The sequence below is a fragment of the Lissotriton helveticus genome, chromosome 1_1 (assembly GCF_964261635.1).
Source record: "Lissotriton helveticus chromosome 1_1, aLisHel1.1, whole genome shotgun sequence".
Lineage (NCBI taxonomy): Eukaryota > Metazoa > Chordata > Amphibia > Caudata > Salamandridae > Lissotriton > Lissotriton helveticus.
This window is the reverse complement of record NC_136057.1, coordinates 2,097,324,334-2,097,344,521: the sequence shown is the minus strand read 5'-3', so window position 1 is coordinate 2,097,344,521 and position 20,188 is coordinate 2,097,324,334. Positions and strand designations below refer to the sequence as shown.

At 48.3% G+C, this 20,188-nt stretch overlaps 1 protein-coding gene across 2 annotated transcripts in view; it reads right to left on the bottom strand.

The window, feature by feature from the left end:
- Positions 1-7,249: 7,249 nt before the first annotated feature.
- SH3GLB1 (SH3 domain containing GRB2 like, endophilin B1) overlaps positions 7,250-20,188 on the bottom strand; it is a 313,723-nt gene continuing 300,784 nt past the window's right edge. For both annotated transcript variants that reach the window (XM_078645884.1, XM_078645893.1), the window contains one exon: positions 7,250-7,701. In XM_078645884.1, coding sequence (XP_078502010.1) covers positions 7,594-7,701 — 108 coding nt within the window. In that variant the 3' untranslated portion in view covers positions 7,250-7,593. The remainder of the gene's footprint in view (positions 7,702-20,188) is intronic.

Genomic DNA, 20,188 nt, shown 5'->3' with positions numbered 1-20,188 from the left:
TCCAGAACTAGCTCAATGGCGCCAAGAAGGTGGCCCCACCCGCGAACAATTCCGGCAGGAACAGAAAACCTGTCCCTCCCTCGAGGGACTCCGACAACAAGCCGCCACTCAAGCCGCTGGGGACTCCTCGGGGTCCCACTGGGTCTATTGGGACCACAACCTTCTCTACAGCGAGCAGAAGATTGCCGAACTAGGGGCCAGCCGGGTGCTGGTCGTTCCCCTCCGATTCAGAGACTTCCTCTTGAACTTGGCACATGACGTGCCCCTCGCAGGGCACCTGGGGCAGGACAAAACTTACAGCCGCCTGGTGACCCATTTCTACTGGCCGAAAATGCGCAACGATGTGCATAATCACTGCCGATCCTGTCCGACTTGTCAAGCCAGCGGGAAGAGCGGGGGAAAAGTCAAAGCTCCACTCCAGCCTTTTCCCGTGGTCACCACCCCCTTCGAGCGAGTAGGGATCGACATCGTGGGACCCTTGCACCCCCGCACCTCTCAGGGGCACCGCTTCATCCTCGTTCTAGTGGACCATGCCACCCGCTATCCTGAAGCCATCCCCCTCCGAACCATCACGGCCCCAGTAGTAGGCCGAGCCCTAATGGGGATCTTCTCCAGAGTCGGCTTCCCCCGAGAAGTCGTGAGTGATCGGGGCACCAACTTTATATCTAAATATATGCAGTCCCTGTGGCAACAGTGCGGGGTCACATATAAGTTCACCACCCCGTATCACCCCCAAGGAAATGGACTTGTGGAGCGGTTTAACCGAACACTGAAGGGAATGATCAAGGGCGTAGAGGAGCCGCTACGACACAAATGGGATGTCCTGCTGCCCTGCCTCCTGTTTGCATATCGCGAGGTACCCCAGAAGTCCCTGGGGTTCAGCCCCTTTGAACTATTGTATGGGCACCCGGTCCGAGGCCCCCTCAGCCTGGTCAAGGAGGGCTGGGAGACGGCTGTCCGAGGTGCTCCCCCCGATGTCTACCAGTACCTCCTGACACTCCGCAACCAGACTCGGAAGTTCCGGGAACTTGCCGCGGCCAACCTGGAGGCTAGTCAGGAGGAGATGAAACGCTGGTATGACCAGAACGCCTCGTCCATCGAATTCGAGCCGGGCCAGCAAGTCTGGGTCATGTCCCCGGTTGAACCTTGTGCCCTCCAGGACAAATGGACGGGGCCCTTCAAAGTGGTGGAGCGCAAGAGCCCCGTCACCTACCTGGTGGACATGGAGTCCCCCAGAAACCCCCTCCGGGTTCTACACGCTAACCGGCTCAAACCACACTTTGCCCGCACTGAACTAAGTCTGCTGCTAGCGACCGATGACGGAGCGGAAGACGACTCCGAGCCTCTACCCGATCTCCTGAGCACCACGAGAAGGACGGCTCCGTCGAAGGGGTCACGCTCTCCTCTACCCCGACCCCAGAACAGCACCAGGACTGCCGGAAGCTGCTGGGGCAATTTGCAGACCTTTTCTCCCTCACTCCCGGAGTCACCCGGTGGTGTGTACACGATGTGGACACCGGAGACAGCCCGCCTGTAAGACACCGAGCTTTCCGAGTGCCCGACCGAGTTCGGGCCTGCATTCAATCCGAAGTGGCCAAGATGCTAGCTCTGGGGGTAGTCGAACCCTCCGACAGTCCCTGGGCCAGTCCCATCGTCCTGGTCCCCAAAGCCGCCGCCCCCGGCACACCCCCGGAGCTCCGGTTCTGTGTTGACTACCGAGGGCTGAATGCAGTCACCAGGACCGACGCACATCCCATCCCCCGGGCGGATGAACTGATCGATCGCCTGGGGGCCGCAAAGTATCTCAGCACCTTCGACCTCACGGCCGGGTATTGGCAGATCGGCCTCACCCCTGGAGCACAAGAGCGATCGGCCTTCTCGACCCCTGATGGCCACTACCATTTCAAGGTGATGCCCTCCGGCATGAAAAACGCCCCGGCCACCTTCCAGAGACTCGTGAATCGGGTGCTGGCCGGACTGGAGGAGTTCCGCGCCGCCTATCTAGACGACATTGCGGTGTACAGCCTCCACTGGGATGAGCACCTGACCCACCTCTGGGAGGTCCTCTTGGCCCTCCGACGGGCCGGACTGACAATAAAAGCCAGCAAGTGCCAGATAGGCCAAGGGTCCGTGACCTATCTGGGACACCAAGTGGGAAGCGGCCAGGTGGCTCCCCTCCAGCCAAAGATTGACGCCATCCGGGCCTGGGAGCCCCCGGTCACCCAAACAGCCGTCCGAGCCTTCCTGGGGCTCACAGGATATTATCGGCGCTTCATAAAGAACTATGGAAGCATTGTGGGGCCCCTCACAGAACTAACCTCCAAGAGACTACCCCAAAAGGTGCGCTGGACCCCCGAGTGCCAGGTCGCCTTTGACACACTAAAGACCGCTATGTGCACCGCCCCTGTGCTCCAAGCCCCCGACTACAGCCGAGAGTTTGTGGTCCAAACCGACGCCTCGGAGCACAGCATTGGGGCGGTCCTCTCCCAAGTAAATCCGGAGGGAGCCGACCTTCCCGTTGCCTTCATCAGCCGGCGGCTGCTGGCCAGAGAACAACGGTGGAGCACCATCGAGAGGGAAGCCTTCGCCGTTGTGTGGGCCCTAAAGAAACTCCGGCCCTACCTCTTCGGCACCCACTTCCGGGTCCAGACCGACCACCGGCCCCTGCAGTGGCGGATGCAGATGCGGGGAGAAAACCCGAAACTGTTGCGATGGTCCATCTCCCTGCAGGGGATGGACTTCACTGTGGAGCATCGCCACGGCAACGACCACGCCAATGCTGACGGCCTGTCCCGATTCTTCCGCCTCGGCGAGGAGAATCCCCAGGAAGATGGGTGACTCACCCCTGCCTTCAACTGGGGGGGACGCGTGTTGGACCCGGCCTCATGGCGTGGTCCTACCCCTCCCGCATGGCGGGCCCAGACTGACATCGGCCCTCCACCGAGCCTCGGGCAGCCCCGTCTGCCCGACCCTGCACGCCCCCACACTGCCGGTCCGGTTACCATCCCGGACCACCACTACCGGCCTGGCTCCATCGTGGGCCCATCATGTCCTGAGCATGAGGCCGCGCCCGACTCCATCTTGGGCCCACCACGTCACGAACACGTGGCCTCGGCCCCGGCCCAAGCCCCAGCGAAGCCCGACATCGAGGCACCAAGATCCACCCAGGTGGTCGAGTGGCCACTCGACAGATCCCGGAGGAAGGGGAGTTTCGATGGCCCTCCAGCCGTCCTCGGACGCCTGGTATCGATCGCCCTCCGGCCTCCCTGGGCGCTGGCTCCACCCCCCTGCTGGGTGTCTGGACACCATCATCCCAGCCCCTCTGGCCCCCAGGCGCGAGGGTCCGGACATCAAAGGACCCCAGTCCTATATCTGGGCCAGCCCCGGAGTAGGACGCCAGTTGTATCCTGGACTGAAAAGCCCTGCTAACGCTGTCACGGCCGACACCAGAAGAACTCATTTCCCTGTAACCTGAAGATACCCTGAGAGCCTGCTGGCGCTGCCGCGGCCCACCTTTGCTGAACCATCTTGAGAGCCTGCTGGCGCTGCCGCGGCCCACCTTTGCTGAACCATCTTGAGAGCCTGCAGGCGCTGCCGCGACCCACCTTTGCTGAACCATCTTGAGAGCCTGCTGGCGCTGCCGCGGCCCATCCTCACCGAGACCACCTCGAGGCCTGCTGGCGCTGCCGCGGCCTCCTCTCCGTTACCGTCCACCGGTCGAGTCCTGCTGGCGCTGCCGCGGCTCGGCCCCTCGGAACCCCCGGCTCGAGGATTGAGAGCTGTGCGCAGGGTATCCCTTCCTGCACCCATATTGAGACTGTCCCGCTACCCCGCTCCTTTTACCAGACTCTACAGATCCCTCGATCTGCCTGTACACCTCGCTGAGAACCAGCAACCTTTATTCCAGATAAAGCTTAAGAACTTAACCTCTTGTGTGGTGTCCGTTTGTAGTGTTGTGGTTATTCTGCTGTACGATCCTAGGAGAGGACCCTCACCCAGGAGGCCTCTCGATAACGCTCGGCTGCTTCTCGACGGAGAGGTGGACCTAGGGGTGGTCAGTCAGACATCTTCTGCCTCCCCCGGGATCGCCTTTCTAACAGGTATTGACTATCTTCTCTGTGACTTTGGCCGCAAAGGGGAGGAGGAAGATGGGTCGGTAGTTCTTGAGGTCCGTGAGGTCTGCTGAGGGCTTCTTGAGCAGGGGTCAGACTTCTGTGCGTTTCAAGTTGTTGGGAAAAGTGCAGGTCTTGAAGGGGACGTTGATGGGGCATCATAGTTCAGGAGCGATGACGGGGGTGGCTCTATGGTAGATGTTCGTGGGCAGGGGTCCGTGGGGGCCCTTGAGTGGATGCCTTTCATAGTCAGAGTGGTGTCTGCGGTGGTGACTGGGGTCCAGGGGAAGACGGTCAGCCGGCTGCCGTTGCTGGGAGGGAGGTGGTTTTGGCGTCGGGTTTCTGGTCATTGAAGTGGTCATAGAGGCCCTTGATTTTCAGATGAAAGTAGGATCCGAGCTTGTCGCGGAGATCCCGAGAGGGGCTTATGTCCGTGGTTTGGCTGGGGGGCTTGATTAAGTCCTGGATGACGCTGAAGAGTTCTTTGGAGTTGCTGGAGTTGGCGAGGATCTTGTTTTGGATCAAGGTCCTTTTGGTGCATCTGACGCGTTGGTGGTATTCAGTCATGGCGTTCTTGTAGGTGGTGCAATCTTTTGGGGTTTTGCTGTTGCTTTAGTTCTTCTCGAGACGTCTGCAGGGGCGTCTGGATTTTTGGAGGTCAGTAGTGAACCAGGTGGCCTTCCTGGGGTGCTGTCTGTGGGAGAAGCGTAAGAGTGCAAGTTCGTCTGCGCAGTTTTAGATCCATCTGTGGAGTTCTTTGGCTGCGAGATTGGCGTTGGTCAATGTGGTGGGGGCATCGCGGTTGAGGGGGTGGTTGAGCTGCTCCTCCGTGATTTTGCTCCAGTTCCTTCATGCGGGGCGCGGTGCAGGTTTGGGGGTGGTGGGTTTGTCGATGTTGAAATGTACGCAGTGGTGGTCCATCAAGGGGAGTTGCGTGGTGTGGCTGAAGTGGAGGCTGTTACCTCCTGCGAAGATGCGGTCGAGAGTGAGTCCTGCCTTGCGGGTGGGCGCGGTGAAAAGCGGTTTCACGCCGATATTGGCGAGGTTTTGCAGGAGGGTGGTGGAGTTGGGGTAGCTGGGGTTGTCAAGGTGGAAGTTCAGGTCTCCGATGAGTACGTAGTCCTTGGACGCAATGGCATGGGGTGCGATGGGGTCGGCAATGGTCATGGCGAATGTAGCGTGAGGCCCGGGGGTCTGTAAGCGAGGGTACTGCGAAGAGTGGTTCTAGGGCTGGTCTGGATCTGGAAGTGAAGGTGTTCGGTGGTGGAGAGGCAGTCATTGCTGGTGGAGGTGGAGAGTTGGAGGGAGTCTTGTGTGCGATGGTGGGTCCTCCTCCTGGGCAGTCTTTCCTCTGGATGTTGTATCCGTCGGGGATGGCGGCGGCGATGTCAGGGGTGGAGGAGGCGTTGGTCCAGGTTTCTGTAAAGAAGGCGATGTCTGGTGATAGAGTGTTGAGGAGGTCCCAGATCTCAATGGCGTTTCTGTGCAGGGAGCACACGTTGAGGAGGATGCATCTCAGGGGTTAGGAGGTGTTGGCGTTTGGTGCTGGGATGGTGGCCGTGGGGGTGCTCATGGTGGTGAAGGTCTGGCAGCAGAACTGTCCATGGCTGATGCCCGGCGTGGCCAGCTGGCAGTTGTTGTGCCTTCTGGGGTTGAGTGCGTGGAGGGCAACACTGTCGTAGGGGTGGATGTTAGAAGATTCAGGGTCCCTGGCACTGGCCGCTATTGGGGAGCAGCCCCATGTCCCGTGCAGTGGCCACCATTAAATAGAGTAAGGGGGAGCGAAGTGCAGCTGGGAGGTGGGAGGTGGGAGCGGGGGGAGCGGCCGCAGCGGCAATAGCGTTGAAAACGGGTGGGAACAAGAGGGCCAAAAACGACGGGGGAACAAAACAGGGACACAAAGCTCAAGACAATCCAACACGAGAAAACAGGGGCAGAGAGATTTAGACAAATTGCAATGTGAGGGGCACAGAATATCATCCAAAAAAACGATGCGAAAGGCACAGAAAATCAGACAAAATGTGATACCAGAGCGAACAGGTACAGAATGTGTGGGCAGCATTTTCTTTCATTATGTTGTGGGGGCAGGAGGAGCTGGGGGAACTTTTACGATAGCCCCATGCTGAAGTATGTGGATCACACAACAAGTCTGAGTCCGTAGTCTCACGGGTCAGAATTACCAGATCTGCATCATGTGGACCCTATAATTACAGGTCTAAAAACATTGAGAAACTCATTGTTGTGTCCCCCATCCAGTTCTTGCATCTCATAATGGGGTCGTTGGTGTCGACAAACTCTGCATAATCAAAGCATTGGTTTGCGCTCCACTTTTTATATTATCTGAGAAACACAATAAATCATTTTACACTTATTTTTAGCGTTTTCTTTTTACATTGCAACTATATTCACATGTGTTCTCCAAATAGGTGTTTGTATACAAAGACATATAAAAACATATATACACAAACCTACTTTGCCAGTAAAAATGAATGTTGCCTATAAACACTTATGTGAAGCATGTGTACTAATAAACACAAATTCCGACATGTATTACTAGTTTGCAGAATTAAAGTCAATTTTAGCTGAGCAAATCATTCATTACCCCAGCCCCTGACATAAAACTCATAACTGGCCCACCAAATACAGTGTTTATGAACCCACAAAATTCATACCAAGAAAAATTGAGAACCTAACATTAATAAAAAAACATATCCAATGAAATGATACTATACCGATAGTGATGTCATCTTGTCGTCAATGGTAAGGCGATCTATAATGTGACCAGTGATGCAGTTAATTTAATTTCCTGTATCATAAGCAGTGTAATTTGGTGGATTGATTCACATCAGGAGTTTGAGTAATGCTTTGCTCAGTTAACTGGCCGGGTTAAGAGGTATATTGAATGTATTTGATAACCACAACTTAGCTTCAACTGTATTTTAAAGAGCATGTGTATTATTCACACAAAAGAATAATATTTTCTTAGAAGATGTTGCCTTTTGTTGAAGTGTTCCAGGATCGTGCATATGGGTAGGACAGTTCTCTGTTTATTCCCGTCAGTGAAGACCCCATTATGAGAACTCAGGAAAGTGCTTACTTCCCATTCTCCATAATGAGGCAATTAAAGAGTCCAGCAATTATAAGTTACAATAAATTTATTTTACACAAAAGCTTGCCTTCAATGTCAAAATTCGGTAGAAAACAGTGCTTCCAGCTTTCAATATAGGCTATTGAAAAGGAGGACTAAGTTATATCTGGTAAGAAAATGCACATTCTTGGCACAAAGTAAAAGCTTTTAACAAAAGTTATATGTCAAGTTCCGGAGTATACACCATGCAATGGTATTATTGGCAGTAACATCAATGGCCCGTATTGTTTTCAAGACAGTAACATGGAAGACACTTATTCTGCTTTATATAAAGAGTTAATTGCATATAAATATGGTGTCACCATTACTGGTACTTTTTAATACAATACAGTCTTAGTTCAGCAGCTCTAAATATGTGATAGGCACTTTTCCATTCTGATTCCCCCGTTCACCCATCAGCCAATCAGAATCCATGCCGGGTAAGCTGTAAACAGTTATCACCTAGAAGTAAAATATATAAAATGTTAGTATTTAAATACTAAAGCCATTTTGAAAGGGTATGTTTTATTAGGTTTCAAGCAAAAAAATGATAATGGGTACTATTGATGGCAGAACATGATATCAGTGAGAAAGGGTAGGTGCCATACTAGATGGAGTTTATTTTTTATTTATATTACAGGCACATTTTGATGGCAGAACATGTCTGTAGTAAGAAAAGTACATCACTACCACCTTCTAATACATTGAAACATGCGGGTCGTTGCTATACATGCACCTTTGCTGCTCAGAGTGTGATGGCCTGCTACCTCAAACTCATCCGTTGAAGGATGAAGCCATTCAACTCTCAGTGAGAGGCCAAGCACTCTGGTCCACCCTCCTTCCTCCATTCTGCTACGGAAATGAAGCGCCCACTGATTCTGGGAAATAATGCAATGCATGAACAATCCCCTCAATGACATCACATATATATAAAGCTAAGGCCTAGCCATGGGGGGAGGGAATTGGCACTCCATATTTTCAACTATAAAAAAAAATGAGGAGCAAGAAAGCAAGTATACACCATCTCGAGGACCACCAAAAGACTTTTTGCTAGAATGTCCCCCAGAATAGTATGCGCAGAGACCAATACACATCGAATGTCAGTATGTGACAGGTAGATAAATGTGAAGGGTTTTATCCTTTATAGGATGGAACCATCCTCACCTAATGATGTGCATGCTAGTCTATATTTTTCTCTGACTTCCATCCTGAGACCCTGTGATCAGTGTTAATGTCTTTGTCGGTTATTATCGGTCACTGTGACTAACTTTCACGTAATGCCCTCTGCTAAGATGGTTTAAAACAGCTACCACAAAGTGTCAGAGTTGTGACACCCTGAACTGACACCTACTTGAAAAAGCTTGTCTATGTAGAAACTGCTCATGTCAGTGGCACACAGCGCTATGAACACAGTCACTCTTAGAATGCTAGCACTGGTGCAATAGTCATCATCATCATCATAGTTTTATTGTATGATTGTTTGAAATCTTTACAATCTTTGCAGGCAGTAAAAAATACAACAACAAGTTTACAAGTTAAAAAGTTATCATTAAGTCTGATGGTTAAGTATCAATAGTCTTTACGATTATCATGATCCTCATACACAGCATGTTAAGTCCATTTGTTTCACTTTAGTTATTATATCGTCATAAAGTTTGTTCCTTTTGTAGTATCTGCTTTAATGCCATGTTCATGAATTTTATTCCCCGACATGAAAGTATGGGGGAGACACCACTTAGCCACCGTATGACCGCCTGTCTGCATGTGCGGATTTTCAGTGTGTTGAAAATTGCCCGGAGATAACTTCTTCTTAAGGCTAGCAGCGCTGGACATGCACAAAGTATGTGCGCCACTGTTTCATTCTTGTATCCGCATAGTCTGAAGTTTGCACTTTCTGTTTTTCGTTTCCAGGAAGGCATTAGGTCTTTTGTAGAATGCATACCAAGACGGTACGCTATTAGAGTTTGTTTTTAGATGTTGACAGTAGTGTTGGGCTAAATAGGCTTGCGGTTTTTGGGTGGAATATGTGTGGACTACTGTCCAAGCGTGTCTCCGTTTGCTTAGGATTTTTTTTATCTGTGAGCAAGGAGATCTTTTTTGCCGATCCGTTTGCTATTTTGCAGAACTGTTTGTGGTCAATGTTTTTGTTCCACACTTCGTGGAGTCCAAGGGTTGACAAACTCTGGTTAAGGAATTCTCCCCAATGGGTGGTATTCGGCTTATTTGTTAAGAAGTTTATTTCCTCCTAGCACATGTTGTCCCAAGAATCACTGGATGCAAGTCGGAGCTTGTGACAAAATTTCACGAATGTGGAGTTTGACCTAATGTCTTGATTTTGTAAACCAAATTCTAGTCGAACTTGGGCTGCCGATGCTGCTTTTGGCAACTCAAACACCTCTTTATATATTTTGTTTTGTAGGCTGTTTAAAATTTTTGATTCGCTCCCGAGCCATCCGATTAGTCCATAAGACAAGGTAGGAATAATTTGGGCAGCCATGACTTTTAGTAAGTGGGTGTAGTTTGGACCGCCCACTATCTTGTGCAGTTGTCTATATGCATATATTAGTGATTGCGCTTTCCCTCTTAGTGCCTGGATATGCTTCTTTTTTGTGTTGCCGCGCTCGATGGTCATCCCCAGGTATTTGTAGGAGTCCTGTTCTTCGAGGAGAGATTTGTTGATTGTCCATGTGTATTTCAGTTTCTTTCCCTCCGTGATTCGAAGCACTTTAGTTTTGTTTTTATTCAGCTCCAGGTTTTCCTCTGTTAGGTACGAAACCAGCTGGTGCAATAGAATAAGACCTATGCTGCAACATCAGAACTTCTTTAACAGCAGCAGAGGTCTTTAACGGGGCAGGTACTGCCACGTCACAGGGATGTACGACATTACAACGCATGCTTTTACCACGCATGCTTTTACATCGCAAGTTTTACAACGTATACCATTACAACGCATAGTGCTTTGGGGCGCTGGATAGTGAATAGTTTAATTTACTATTCCAACTCCAGTCCCCGTGGATAGTAGGGAAGGTGTTGGATAGTACATTAAACCTATTCCCTATCCTAGAGCGCCCCCCAGCGCAATGCGTTGTAATGGTTTGCGTTGTAAAAGTTGCGATGTAAACGCATCACATGGTAAAAGTTGCGTTGTAAGTGATGTTTCCCACGTCACAGACCTGCCAGTAATTAAAAACTGACTTTGGAACAGTTACTGAACAGGACCCATAATCAGGTCCTTTACTCTATAGGTAAAACACCACTTCATTCCCCAACAATGACTGTAAGAACCGTAAAAGGCAATGCAGTATTTTACATTTCACAGGTTCTACTTTATCTGCACTCCCACAAGAGTATTTGCTTTTACCAGATGTTTCGTTTCTGTAGTGTTTTTCATGCAACATCGTATTATTGGCAAGTGCATACTGTAACCTCCCAAGTCACCACTAGGTGTCTGGGTGACTTCAGTTTATCGATGGGTATTCATGATGTAGCACGGTTGACAGCAGTGGAGTTCAGGCTGAAGGCATGCAAGCCAGTGGGCCATAAATGAATTCACATTACATACTCCAGCAATCCTTGGCCTCTCCCCAAAACACACAGCGATGGTCACATAAGCGTAAATCGTAATTATCATTGTATGTGAAAGTGTGCGAAGGAGGTATACGCAGCTGCTGAAATACTGACTGCCAATGGAAATAAAAATACTCTTTACAGGTGAGAAGAAAGATAAAGTGGGGGTATGTTTGTAAAAGAGTCGGTATGGTTAAGGGTAGGTGGCACAAGGAAGTACATCCAGAAGAGCAGAGTAAAAAGACAGTGAAGAGAAGACAGCGTGAGAAATACAGATGGAGAATATCAAACAGAGGTTGGGGAAATAGGGCATATGTGTCTAACGGTGAAAGACTGCTGGGAAAAAGGCTGAGAATGGGAGTGACCGAGAAGTCTCCAAGGATCACTGCACTTTCAGCAGATATTGATTTTTGACAGTCTCAGAACTGAAATATTTCCAGTGCTAATTATGCGTAAACAAATACTTATTTTGTATAAAAGAAGTATTTTAATTCTAATTCTACACATGCAAAGGTAAACAACATTCAATAAGCAATAACACAGTCCCCCCTTGAGGTAGGCACCCTAGTAGCTATCGACTTCCCATGCAACAGGTGTGTTGTTATTCCCCCACTCACATGCGGCAAAATCCAGGGAAAGAAAACTACTAGACCCTCCCTGTTCACAGGGTTCCCCCTTATTGAACTCAGTCAATAAGGTGTAGTCTGAGTTCAAGAAGGGCTGAGAAAATAAAAGGCAGTGTATCCCCTGGGGTCTGGTAACCCCAGTTCTCAGCTTACCCTCTCCGGGGGTATGAAGCCTGGCAGCTGTGAAGTGTGGTCAAAGCCCGGATCAATAAAGTCGGGTTGCACACGTTCACATACGCAGCTCCTGGCAGGTGCAAGGACGCTCTCCTGAGCCATGCTTACCATGTCCTGACAACAAGGGTTGATCTGGCTCCAGCCAGTAAGTCTGGTTCTTCCTTGCTCAGGGATGGGAGGAGTCTCCTTGCTCCGGCGGTGTCTCCTCGGATATAAACGCCTCTCTCGTCTTGGTTGTAGCCTAAATTTATGTAACAGGCAACGGCTTGTACCGCCGGCCTTTGCACTTAGAGTGGCCCCGCCTGGCAAATGGGGTCACTCCAATGAACCTCACTGTCCAGTCACGCTGGCCTCGCTTGGGTTGCCTCCTCCACAGGCGCCCCTGGTACATGGGGTTGCAGCAACGTCTTGCACACGGGCACCAGCCCAATCGATGCAGCACTGTCCTTGATGCACGTCAGCCCCTCCTGGTATACAGGGTTGCCAATCTACACTGCACCACGGCAAAGGCCCAATCGTTGCAGCACTGTTCTTGATGCCCAGCGGCCCTCCTGGCATATGGGTTAGCCAATCTTCATAACGCGGCAGACAGACAGTGGCCCAATTGGTGCAGCACAGCTTCTCACACCTTGCTCAGAAACCCCCCTTGTTTGGGCGCCCCTTCTGGATCTCACTTCCTCCAACATGCCCCTCTCATTCATGGGAACACCCATCTTAAAGAGCTGGCAGAGACTGGTTCTCCAGACCCCAGGCAGGTGATCTTGGTTTCCCTGGGTAATGTCCTCACCCAGCAGGGAGACTAGCAGGCTAGGTCCCTAGTCCAGGTCACAGGCAGACGTCTTGCAGAGCTTCCCCATCTCATGCAGCTCGGCTGCCTGCTCGACATATGACAAAGTATGGGGTCTCAAACCCCCCTACTTAACCCATTCCGTATTCTCGTCAGCTAACGGCCGATGGGAGCACTCCCTCCCTGGTGCTGGGAACGACCGTTGGCCGTCGCAGCCCCGCCTTTGGAACGCCCGCAACCGTGGCGTAGTTGCCGCCGCGGTTAAGGCGTTAATGTTCTTTAATAGACAAAATGTGATTTATGGTCTGGATCTTTGACGTTTTATGTTGGGGTTCTGCTTCTTTGATGAGGACAATTCTCCCTTTCATCCTTCCTTTTGAAAGATGTCTGTGACAGCAAACAGGACTCCGAAGCTGATTAACCGACCGAAGATTCATATGAGTGACCACCTGGATGTCAGCCACAATGATCTGTGCATCAAAGGTCACTCCCGAACCTTAGCCCTACCCTTCAGGATTCCCTTATCAGCCTCCCCTAACTTTTTCTTTTCCTGAGACGTTTCCAGGCCCTTTCCTTCTGAGGTGTCACTGAATGAAAGAGCCCTTTGAAAAATACAGGGAGAGCTTGGCTCTCCCTCACCCATTGCTTGTGCCAACCAGGTCACAGGAATGCAGTATTATACAATTCTGTCCCGGAGAGATTCCTCAACTACTCATCTTTTCACCAGATAGGCCCAGGCTTCCGAAAATGGAACCCAAGGTCCTCCTAGTGATATACCAGTGTTGACTTGTCTGCACTCAGCATATAGTCACAGCACACTCCGCTGTCTAGTATTGTTGTGCCCATGTACCATACAACCACCAGAATTTCCACATGCAGCACACACACAGTCTGCGCCCACTGTTCAATCCTACAGTCGCTCTGTACTGCACCAGTGTGTCACCTTAAACACCATCTGTCAACACACACACATTTACCAAGTGCACACTGTTCCACATTGTACCTTCTGTGGAGAGTAACCCCCAGATGCATCAAGCATCCATTTTGCGATTCCTTATTAGCGAAAAATAAGGAATCGCTAATAAGGAATAGCAAAATGCTATGCAAGAAGAAATTGCCTAAAAAAATAGCGATTTCTTAAAATTCCTTAAATGCGACTCGCAAATTGTGAGTCGCAATTAAGGAATACCTCTCCATTCATCCCTTTGGGCCTATAGGCCCATAGTAATGAATGGGAAGACATTCTCAATTTGCTTATCGCAATTAGCGAATCGCAAATTGAGAGTGCGATTTCAAGGGTGCAGTGGTGTCCAAAGGACACCCTGTTGCACCCTTGAAATTGATCTGTGCATATATGTTGCGCACACACATGCCCTTAGGGCATGTGTGTGCGCAACATGAAACTTTGAAAAATGCACTTTGGTGCATTTTTCAAAGTTTATGCAAATTACCACGAAGTTCAACTTCATGGTAATTTGCGAGCCCTATTAGCGAAATCGCTATTTTTTTAAACTTTAATGCATTGCATTTAAGGAATCTCAATTTGAGATTCCTTAAATAGAAGTAATCGCAAATTTGAGATTTCATATTTTGCGATTTTTGCATTTGGGATGATGCATCCCAAATGCATAAATACCGGTAGCAAAGGGGCGAGCAGATTTTACCTTCATGAATGTATGCCTATGTCTTGTATACTCACATGCACTCAACACATGTTTTCACTACACACACACTTCTACATCAACCTGATTTAGGCCACAAGTTAGTTAAACACACAGCAGTAAAACCTTTAAAAAAGTGAGTGAACCTGTGGGCCACACTCCAGTGACTCAGGGTAAAAATGACCTGGTCACTAATATTGATCACGACACAGTATGCTGCCACCACCACACTTGTCTACTTTAACTCCTGGTAAAGGCAGTAGCTTTCCACCATAATGAGGGTAGCACTTTGGGCACCCCTACTGGTCCAACAAGACAGCAATCCATGAGACAGGCCTATGCCATGGCGCACATGCATAATCAGTGTTCACCTAGGACACAAAAAAAACAATCTGCATTATGGATGTAGCCGATGCAGTTGAGCAATTAGGGTAGGGGTACTAGTCATTACCATGCAGTGGACTTTTCCAGTCCACAGTATATGTTTAGTTTTGTGTGATCTATCTGGATACAAACTCACAAATAGGTACCCAAATGCCTGGGTTGCAGCTGTGTGAAGCACAGGATTTTAGTTCACATGGTTTAAGCAATACACCCAATTACATAGGCCACACCTTTGGAAAAGGATTTTGTAAAGATGTCTCCAACACAGGAATTAAGTTGGTAATCTTTATTGGTAGTACAAAGATAACAAGACCTCCAGCTACTTCACCAGCTCAAGTGTCTTTCTGCAGACTTCAAATATCAACATTCTAATAACCTAGCAACAATTTAAGATTCTACTATGAGTAGATCTCCATATATTACGTGTTCATGTTTTTTGTTTTTTACAACAATCTTTTTAGAGAGGGGTGTATGTTTTTTTGTATGTCAACCACAAGCAATAGTAACTGCCTGGATGTCACATTCCAGAAGTGGAACTCAATTCGGAGAACTGCCCATCCCCACCACTAATGAGACAAATCTCCACTGCCAAAACCAATGGCAGATCATTGCTGCTTTATACACAGTTTACGCAAGCTAGGATTTGGGGCCAATTGTCAGTAACCAGCCGCGGCCGGTAGTAGGTGTAACTGCAGGGTGGTGACATGGGGAGGGGCAGGGTGGGGGGTAATAATGTATGGATTATGGACTTTAACAGGTAAGTAAACCTATAAATAAATAAAACTAATTTCGTTGTGTGCACTGTATCACTAAATGCGATGCAGTGCGCACAACGAAATTCGTTTTATTGATTTATATGTTTACTTACCTGTTAAAGTCCGTAATCCATACATTACTACCCCCCACCCTGCCCCTCCCCACGTCACCGCCCTGCAGTTACACCTGCTACCGGCCGTGGCCGTCAGTGACATGATCAAAAGTAGGAACATCTTAATCAACAGAAAAGAAAAGTGCAAAACGTGAGGGCATGGGCGGATGATAAACACGAGAGAGAGTAGAGAGAGGCGAGTTAATAGGGGAATTAGATTTGAGACCGAAAGCGGAGTCAAAACAAGTGGGACGGTTTAAAGGGAGGGAGACATAGTAACTTGGACAGCTAAAACAACAATAAAGTTGGTGAAGCACTGGTGGAGTCGTATCCTCTTCCTTCTAAGAGCACAGCTAGGAGCAGTCTCCAACATCAAGCCGACTATTTTATTGGGCAAATGGTGAACATAGGGGCTTTGTTGTTTCTTGGTAGGTGACAGTGTGACATTCTTCTACAGTGCACAAACAGGTCCTAAAACTGAAGGGGGAGTGAAGGCAGGACAAACAATCCTAAAGTAATCTAGCTGTTTGGAATAAGAGCAGGAGATGGGTCTACAGGGTGCAGTGCCAAATCTAGCGTAGAGGTCATGACAAACCCCTGCAGGGCAAAGGTGTTATAGCTGGAGATGAAGGCAGGATGCTGTTCTGCAGTGCTAGATACTGCAGCTAAGGTGCAGACTGTGCCTTTTCCTGCAGTACTGCATCTGGAATTGAAAGCCGTTTATTTCTCTGAAGGGCGCAGATGCTGCCACGAAGAGTGGGACATTGCTTGCTCCTACAGTGTATGGGTACTGAGCATGAAGGTATCAAATGCTCCAGTACATGTGCTGCACTAGAGTTCAGTCCGCGCATGTGTCTACAGTATGCAAATCTGCAGTTTGCGATGAAGGTTGGGCGTAGTCTGTAGTGCATTTATGTTTTCATTTGATCATGTTCAAACACTGTCTCCTCACCGCTTATAGACAGGGTGTCATGTGTTCCATTAACTGCCATTGTTGAAATCGTGCATCTAAAACCCTCCTCCTTGAGCAAGTTTAGATGCAATTTTCACCCATCTTTATAATGCCACAACCCGATTTACATCTGCAGCATAACAACCGTCATCCTGTAGCTTGTTCGATTGTACCACTCCATTTTTATTTTTCGCTCCTACAACATTTACCCTGGCCAGAGAAACTAAACTAGCCTCGGAGCATCACCTGGACATCAACTTGCACACAGACCATATTAGTGAAAGTTACACTTGTCCTAAAAGCATCTTTGAGTACCCCTGTTGTGAAACGCCAAAGTAGATAAACAGTATGCTGAATGTTGAGGTGCAGAGATAAAGCTTGTGTCCTGCACTAGGTGAAATCATTTGCAGTATTACATAAACAAAAAGATTCATACTGTACTCCACTATACCACTGATCACACTGCCCTGGGTGAAGTACTTAACACCATTTGCAAATTCTGATGCAGAGGATGCGATGAGTTGACTACATCCAAGAAGTTGCTGTTTCAAAATCTGATAATACACTCAAAGTGTACTAAACCAGCAATAAGGTAGGCATCCATTATGATTATCTTTTAAGAGATTTTTGTTTTTCAACAGAAACATGCAGCAGTGATACTGAGGCCAAATCGTATGCCAAATCCCAGGCACACAGTAGTCTGATGAAAGGTGAGGTGAGAATGGCACGAGATTGAAGATTAGGTGAAAAAAGATTGCGATTGGGAGGGGTTGAGTTGGAGGTTAGAGTGAAGTTGAATTGAGGTGAGGATGGGCAAACATGAGGCTGAGGTCTAGTTTAAGAGGGTTGAGTTAATGTGAGTGGAAGAGGAGAGACTCAGTTTGTGGTTACGGTGATGTTTAGGTGCGCTGATGGACTGGGCACTAAAAAGGAGCCCCCGAAAACATAGTACCAACACTATCATGCACCAAGCAAGTGACACAAAAATAGTTCAATACCCCATAGATGGATTCATGCGATCTCCCCTAAAGCAACTTAGCAAACAATGAAGAAAATTACTGCACTTAAAAATAAAATTTTACAAATGTATTATCTAAATTGGTTTTACAGCCAGTGCTAAAGGGTAAATGGAGAAATATGACAGTAATGTATGGTTGACCACAGGACTTCTCTACAGTATCACACAACAGTTTGCAAATACAACACACTGAAAGCTCACCTGGAACCTATTTGTGTCTCGGGAACAATAATCTATTTTTCATGGAATGTGTCCCATAACTTTCCATGAATACCTCATGGCTAGACACATCAACTTGAGAAAAAAGTGTTGGGACCAATTGCTCAGCTAAACAATGATGGACGAACTCACTATGTGTATTGTATGTGGTATAATCACTAGTTGGTTAGTACTTGGACCCACTGGGTTTGTTTAAAAGATTCCTCACACACCAACCTACTTGTAGGGTATCGTCTTGCGGGAGACAAGTGTATAAGCTCCCCACGTCAAGGCTCACCAGGAATGAGTTGTTAGGATCGTAAGGCAGGGACAAAATGAGGCCTAGTAGGTCTTTGGTGTCTTTCAGATAGGTGCTGGTGGATTGTGCCAGAGGTTGCAAGAAATGGTCTCAGTAATGCGACGGTGGTTCCAATAGGGATCCTATACCGGATATGGTTGGGCGTCCTGGCGGAGGCAGTACATTCTTGTGCGTTATTGGTACAATGTAAAAGTATGGTATTTTTCCCGGCGTGGTAGTCAGAAATGTGGCCTCATTCTTAGTGATTTGTCCAGTGGTCTCAGCCTCCTCGACAAGTGTGTGTCTGCGTATGTTTAGGGTTTGACTGGGGTCGTGAGCGAGTCTCTCATAGTTCTTGGTGTCACTGAGTAATCGGTCACAATCCCGATTGTAGTCTTCTTTGTTTAATATGACGGTCCCTCCACCTTTGTCAGCTGGTTTTACTGCTATCTCAGTGTTTGTCTTCAGTAACTGAGCCTGGCGTTCGATTTGGCTCGTGTTCTGGTATGCATTTGGTCCTTTCAATGCTTCGATTTCCTTGAATACAGTTTGTTCATACACGAGTACCCCTGGAGTACGGCACTGGGTGGTGGGATGAAGGTTGTCTTAACTCTAAAGGATGTGTCCCCCTGTGGTTCCATTTCGGATTGGGGTGGACAATTTTCGAGGAAAGCTTTGAGCTTTAACTTGCTAGTTCGCAGTGCAGCATACATTTATCAAGTCTCGCTGTCGGTGCGTAGCCAAGTCCTTTCTCTAGTACTGCCTGTTCTGCTGATGTGAGGGCATGATTCGAGAGATTAGTCACAAGGCTCATCGAGTGCTCGGGCCTGGTTGCTGGTCTCTTGATTTGCTCCTCATCAGGGCTCCTTGTTGCAGGTCCTCTTCCAAGTGTTCCTGGTTCCCTCTGCGTCCTCGTGGGCCTCTTCCTAAAAAAGGTTGCCATTGGTTTTGATTCATCAATGGTGGTGGTGGTCCAAAAGGCGTGTTCCAGCCATATCCACATTGCGGATACATTTGTGGATACATGAGGAGGGGGGGGGGTGTAGGGGGGGGTAGGTTCGGTCCTGGTAGTCCGTGGATCCATGGTTGCTGCTGGCCGGTGTTGCTTCCCCTTCCTTGCACTACACTTATTTTGAACCATATCCTGAGCCACCATAATAAAGTCTAAAGGCAAGGATTCTCAGAGGTATTTTTAACTTAAATTACGTCACATCAAACACTCACACCACACCAGCTCCGCTGTAATCAGGTGGCGTAACACTACCGGGGGGAATTCGGCCACCCGGTTGGGACCCCAATGATGAAGCAAGACAAACTACGTTGGTGTGTGAGGGGTCTTTTAAACAAACCCAGTGGGTCCAAGTACTACCCAACTAGTGATTATACCACATACACATAGTGGGCTCGTCAATCATTGTTTAGCTCATTATTACATTGGGGAAACAGACTCACCCCATATTTCCCTTGCTCTCCCATTGTTTTTTGCTAGGACATATTGCTGATTATTACTCTCATAATTGTTAACAGTCCATCAAATTTCCTGTGACAGTAAGTGTTGCTATCTCTTGTTAGATGAGCGTACCGGTTAGACCTGGCCTCCTCGGTGCGGTTCTCCTCCTAACTTTTTGCCTTCAAGCATACTGTTTTGCTGACTTCGTTTTTTATGGCTTTAGGAATGCACACTGTACAACTGCTAGCCAGTGCTAAAGGGCTTGTGCTTTGTCTTTAGAACATGGTAGAAGTGGCTTGCACTAAATTGGCAAATGTACTTCTAAGTCTCTAGTAAAGTGGTACTGCCTGTAACCAAGGCCTGTAAATGAAATGCTACTAGTGAGCCTGCAGCACTGATTGTGTCACCCAGTTAAGCCCTTTAAACATGTCTCAGGCCTGCCAACGCATCCCGGGCATAAAGTTTTAAACTGCCATTTCGACCTGGAAAAACTAACCTTTTGCAAGTCCCAACCCTCCCTTTTAACACATAAATCACCCCTAGGATAGGCCCTAAACAGACCACAGGGCAGGGTGCAGTGTATTTAAAAAAAAGTAGGACACTTAATTTTCAGATTTGCATGTCCTGATAGTGAAAAACTCCTAAAGTCGTTTTTCACTACTGCAAGGATAATACTGGAGTTACCTTATTACATTTAGTAAGCTCTAGCGTCCAATTGGGAGCAGGCAGACACGTTGAATTCGGTGTCTAAAGAATTGTAATTAAACACCCTCTTTAATGGTAAAGTTGTATTTTCAACCACAATTCAAGACATAACAAGCATTTGCAATGCAATAGGTCTCGCATTTGCGAGAGTTTGAGCTATTTTTATTGTAAATGACATTGCCTTTTATTTAAGTTTTGGTTTTTGAAACATAAATAAAAGCCATTGTCATTTACAATGCCAATAGGTCAAACTCGCGTAAA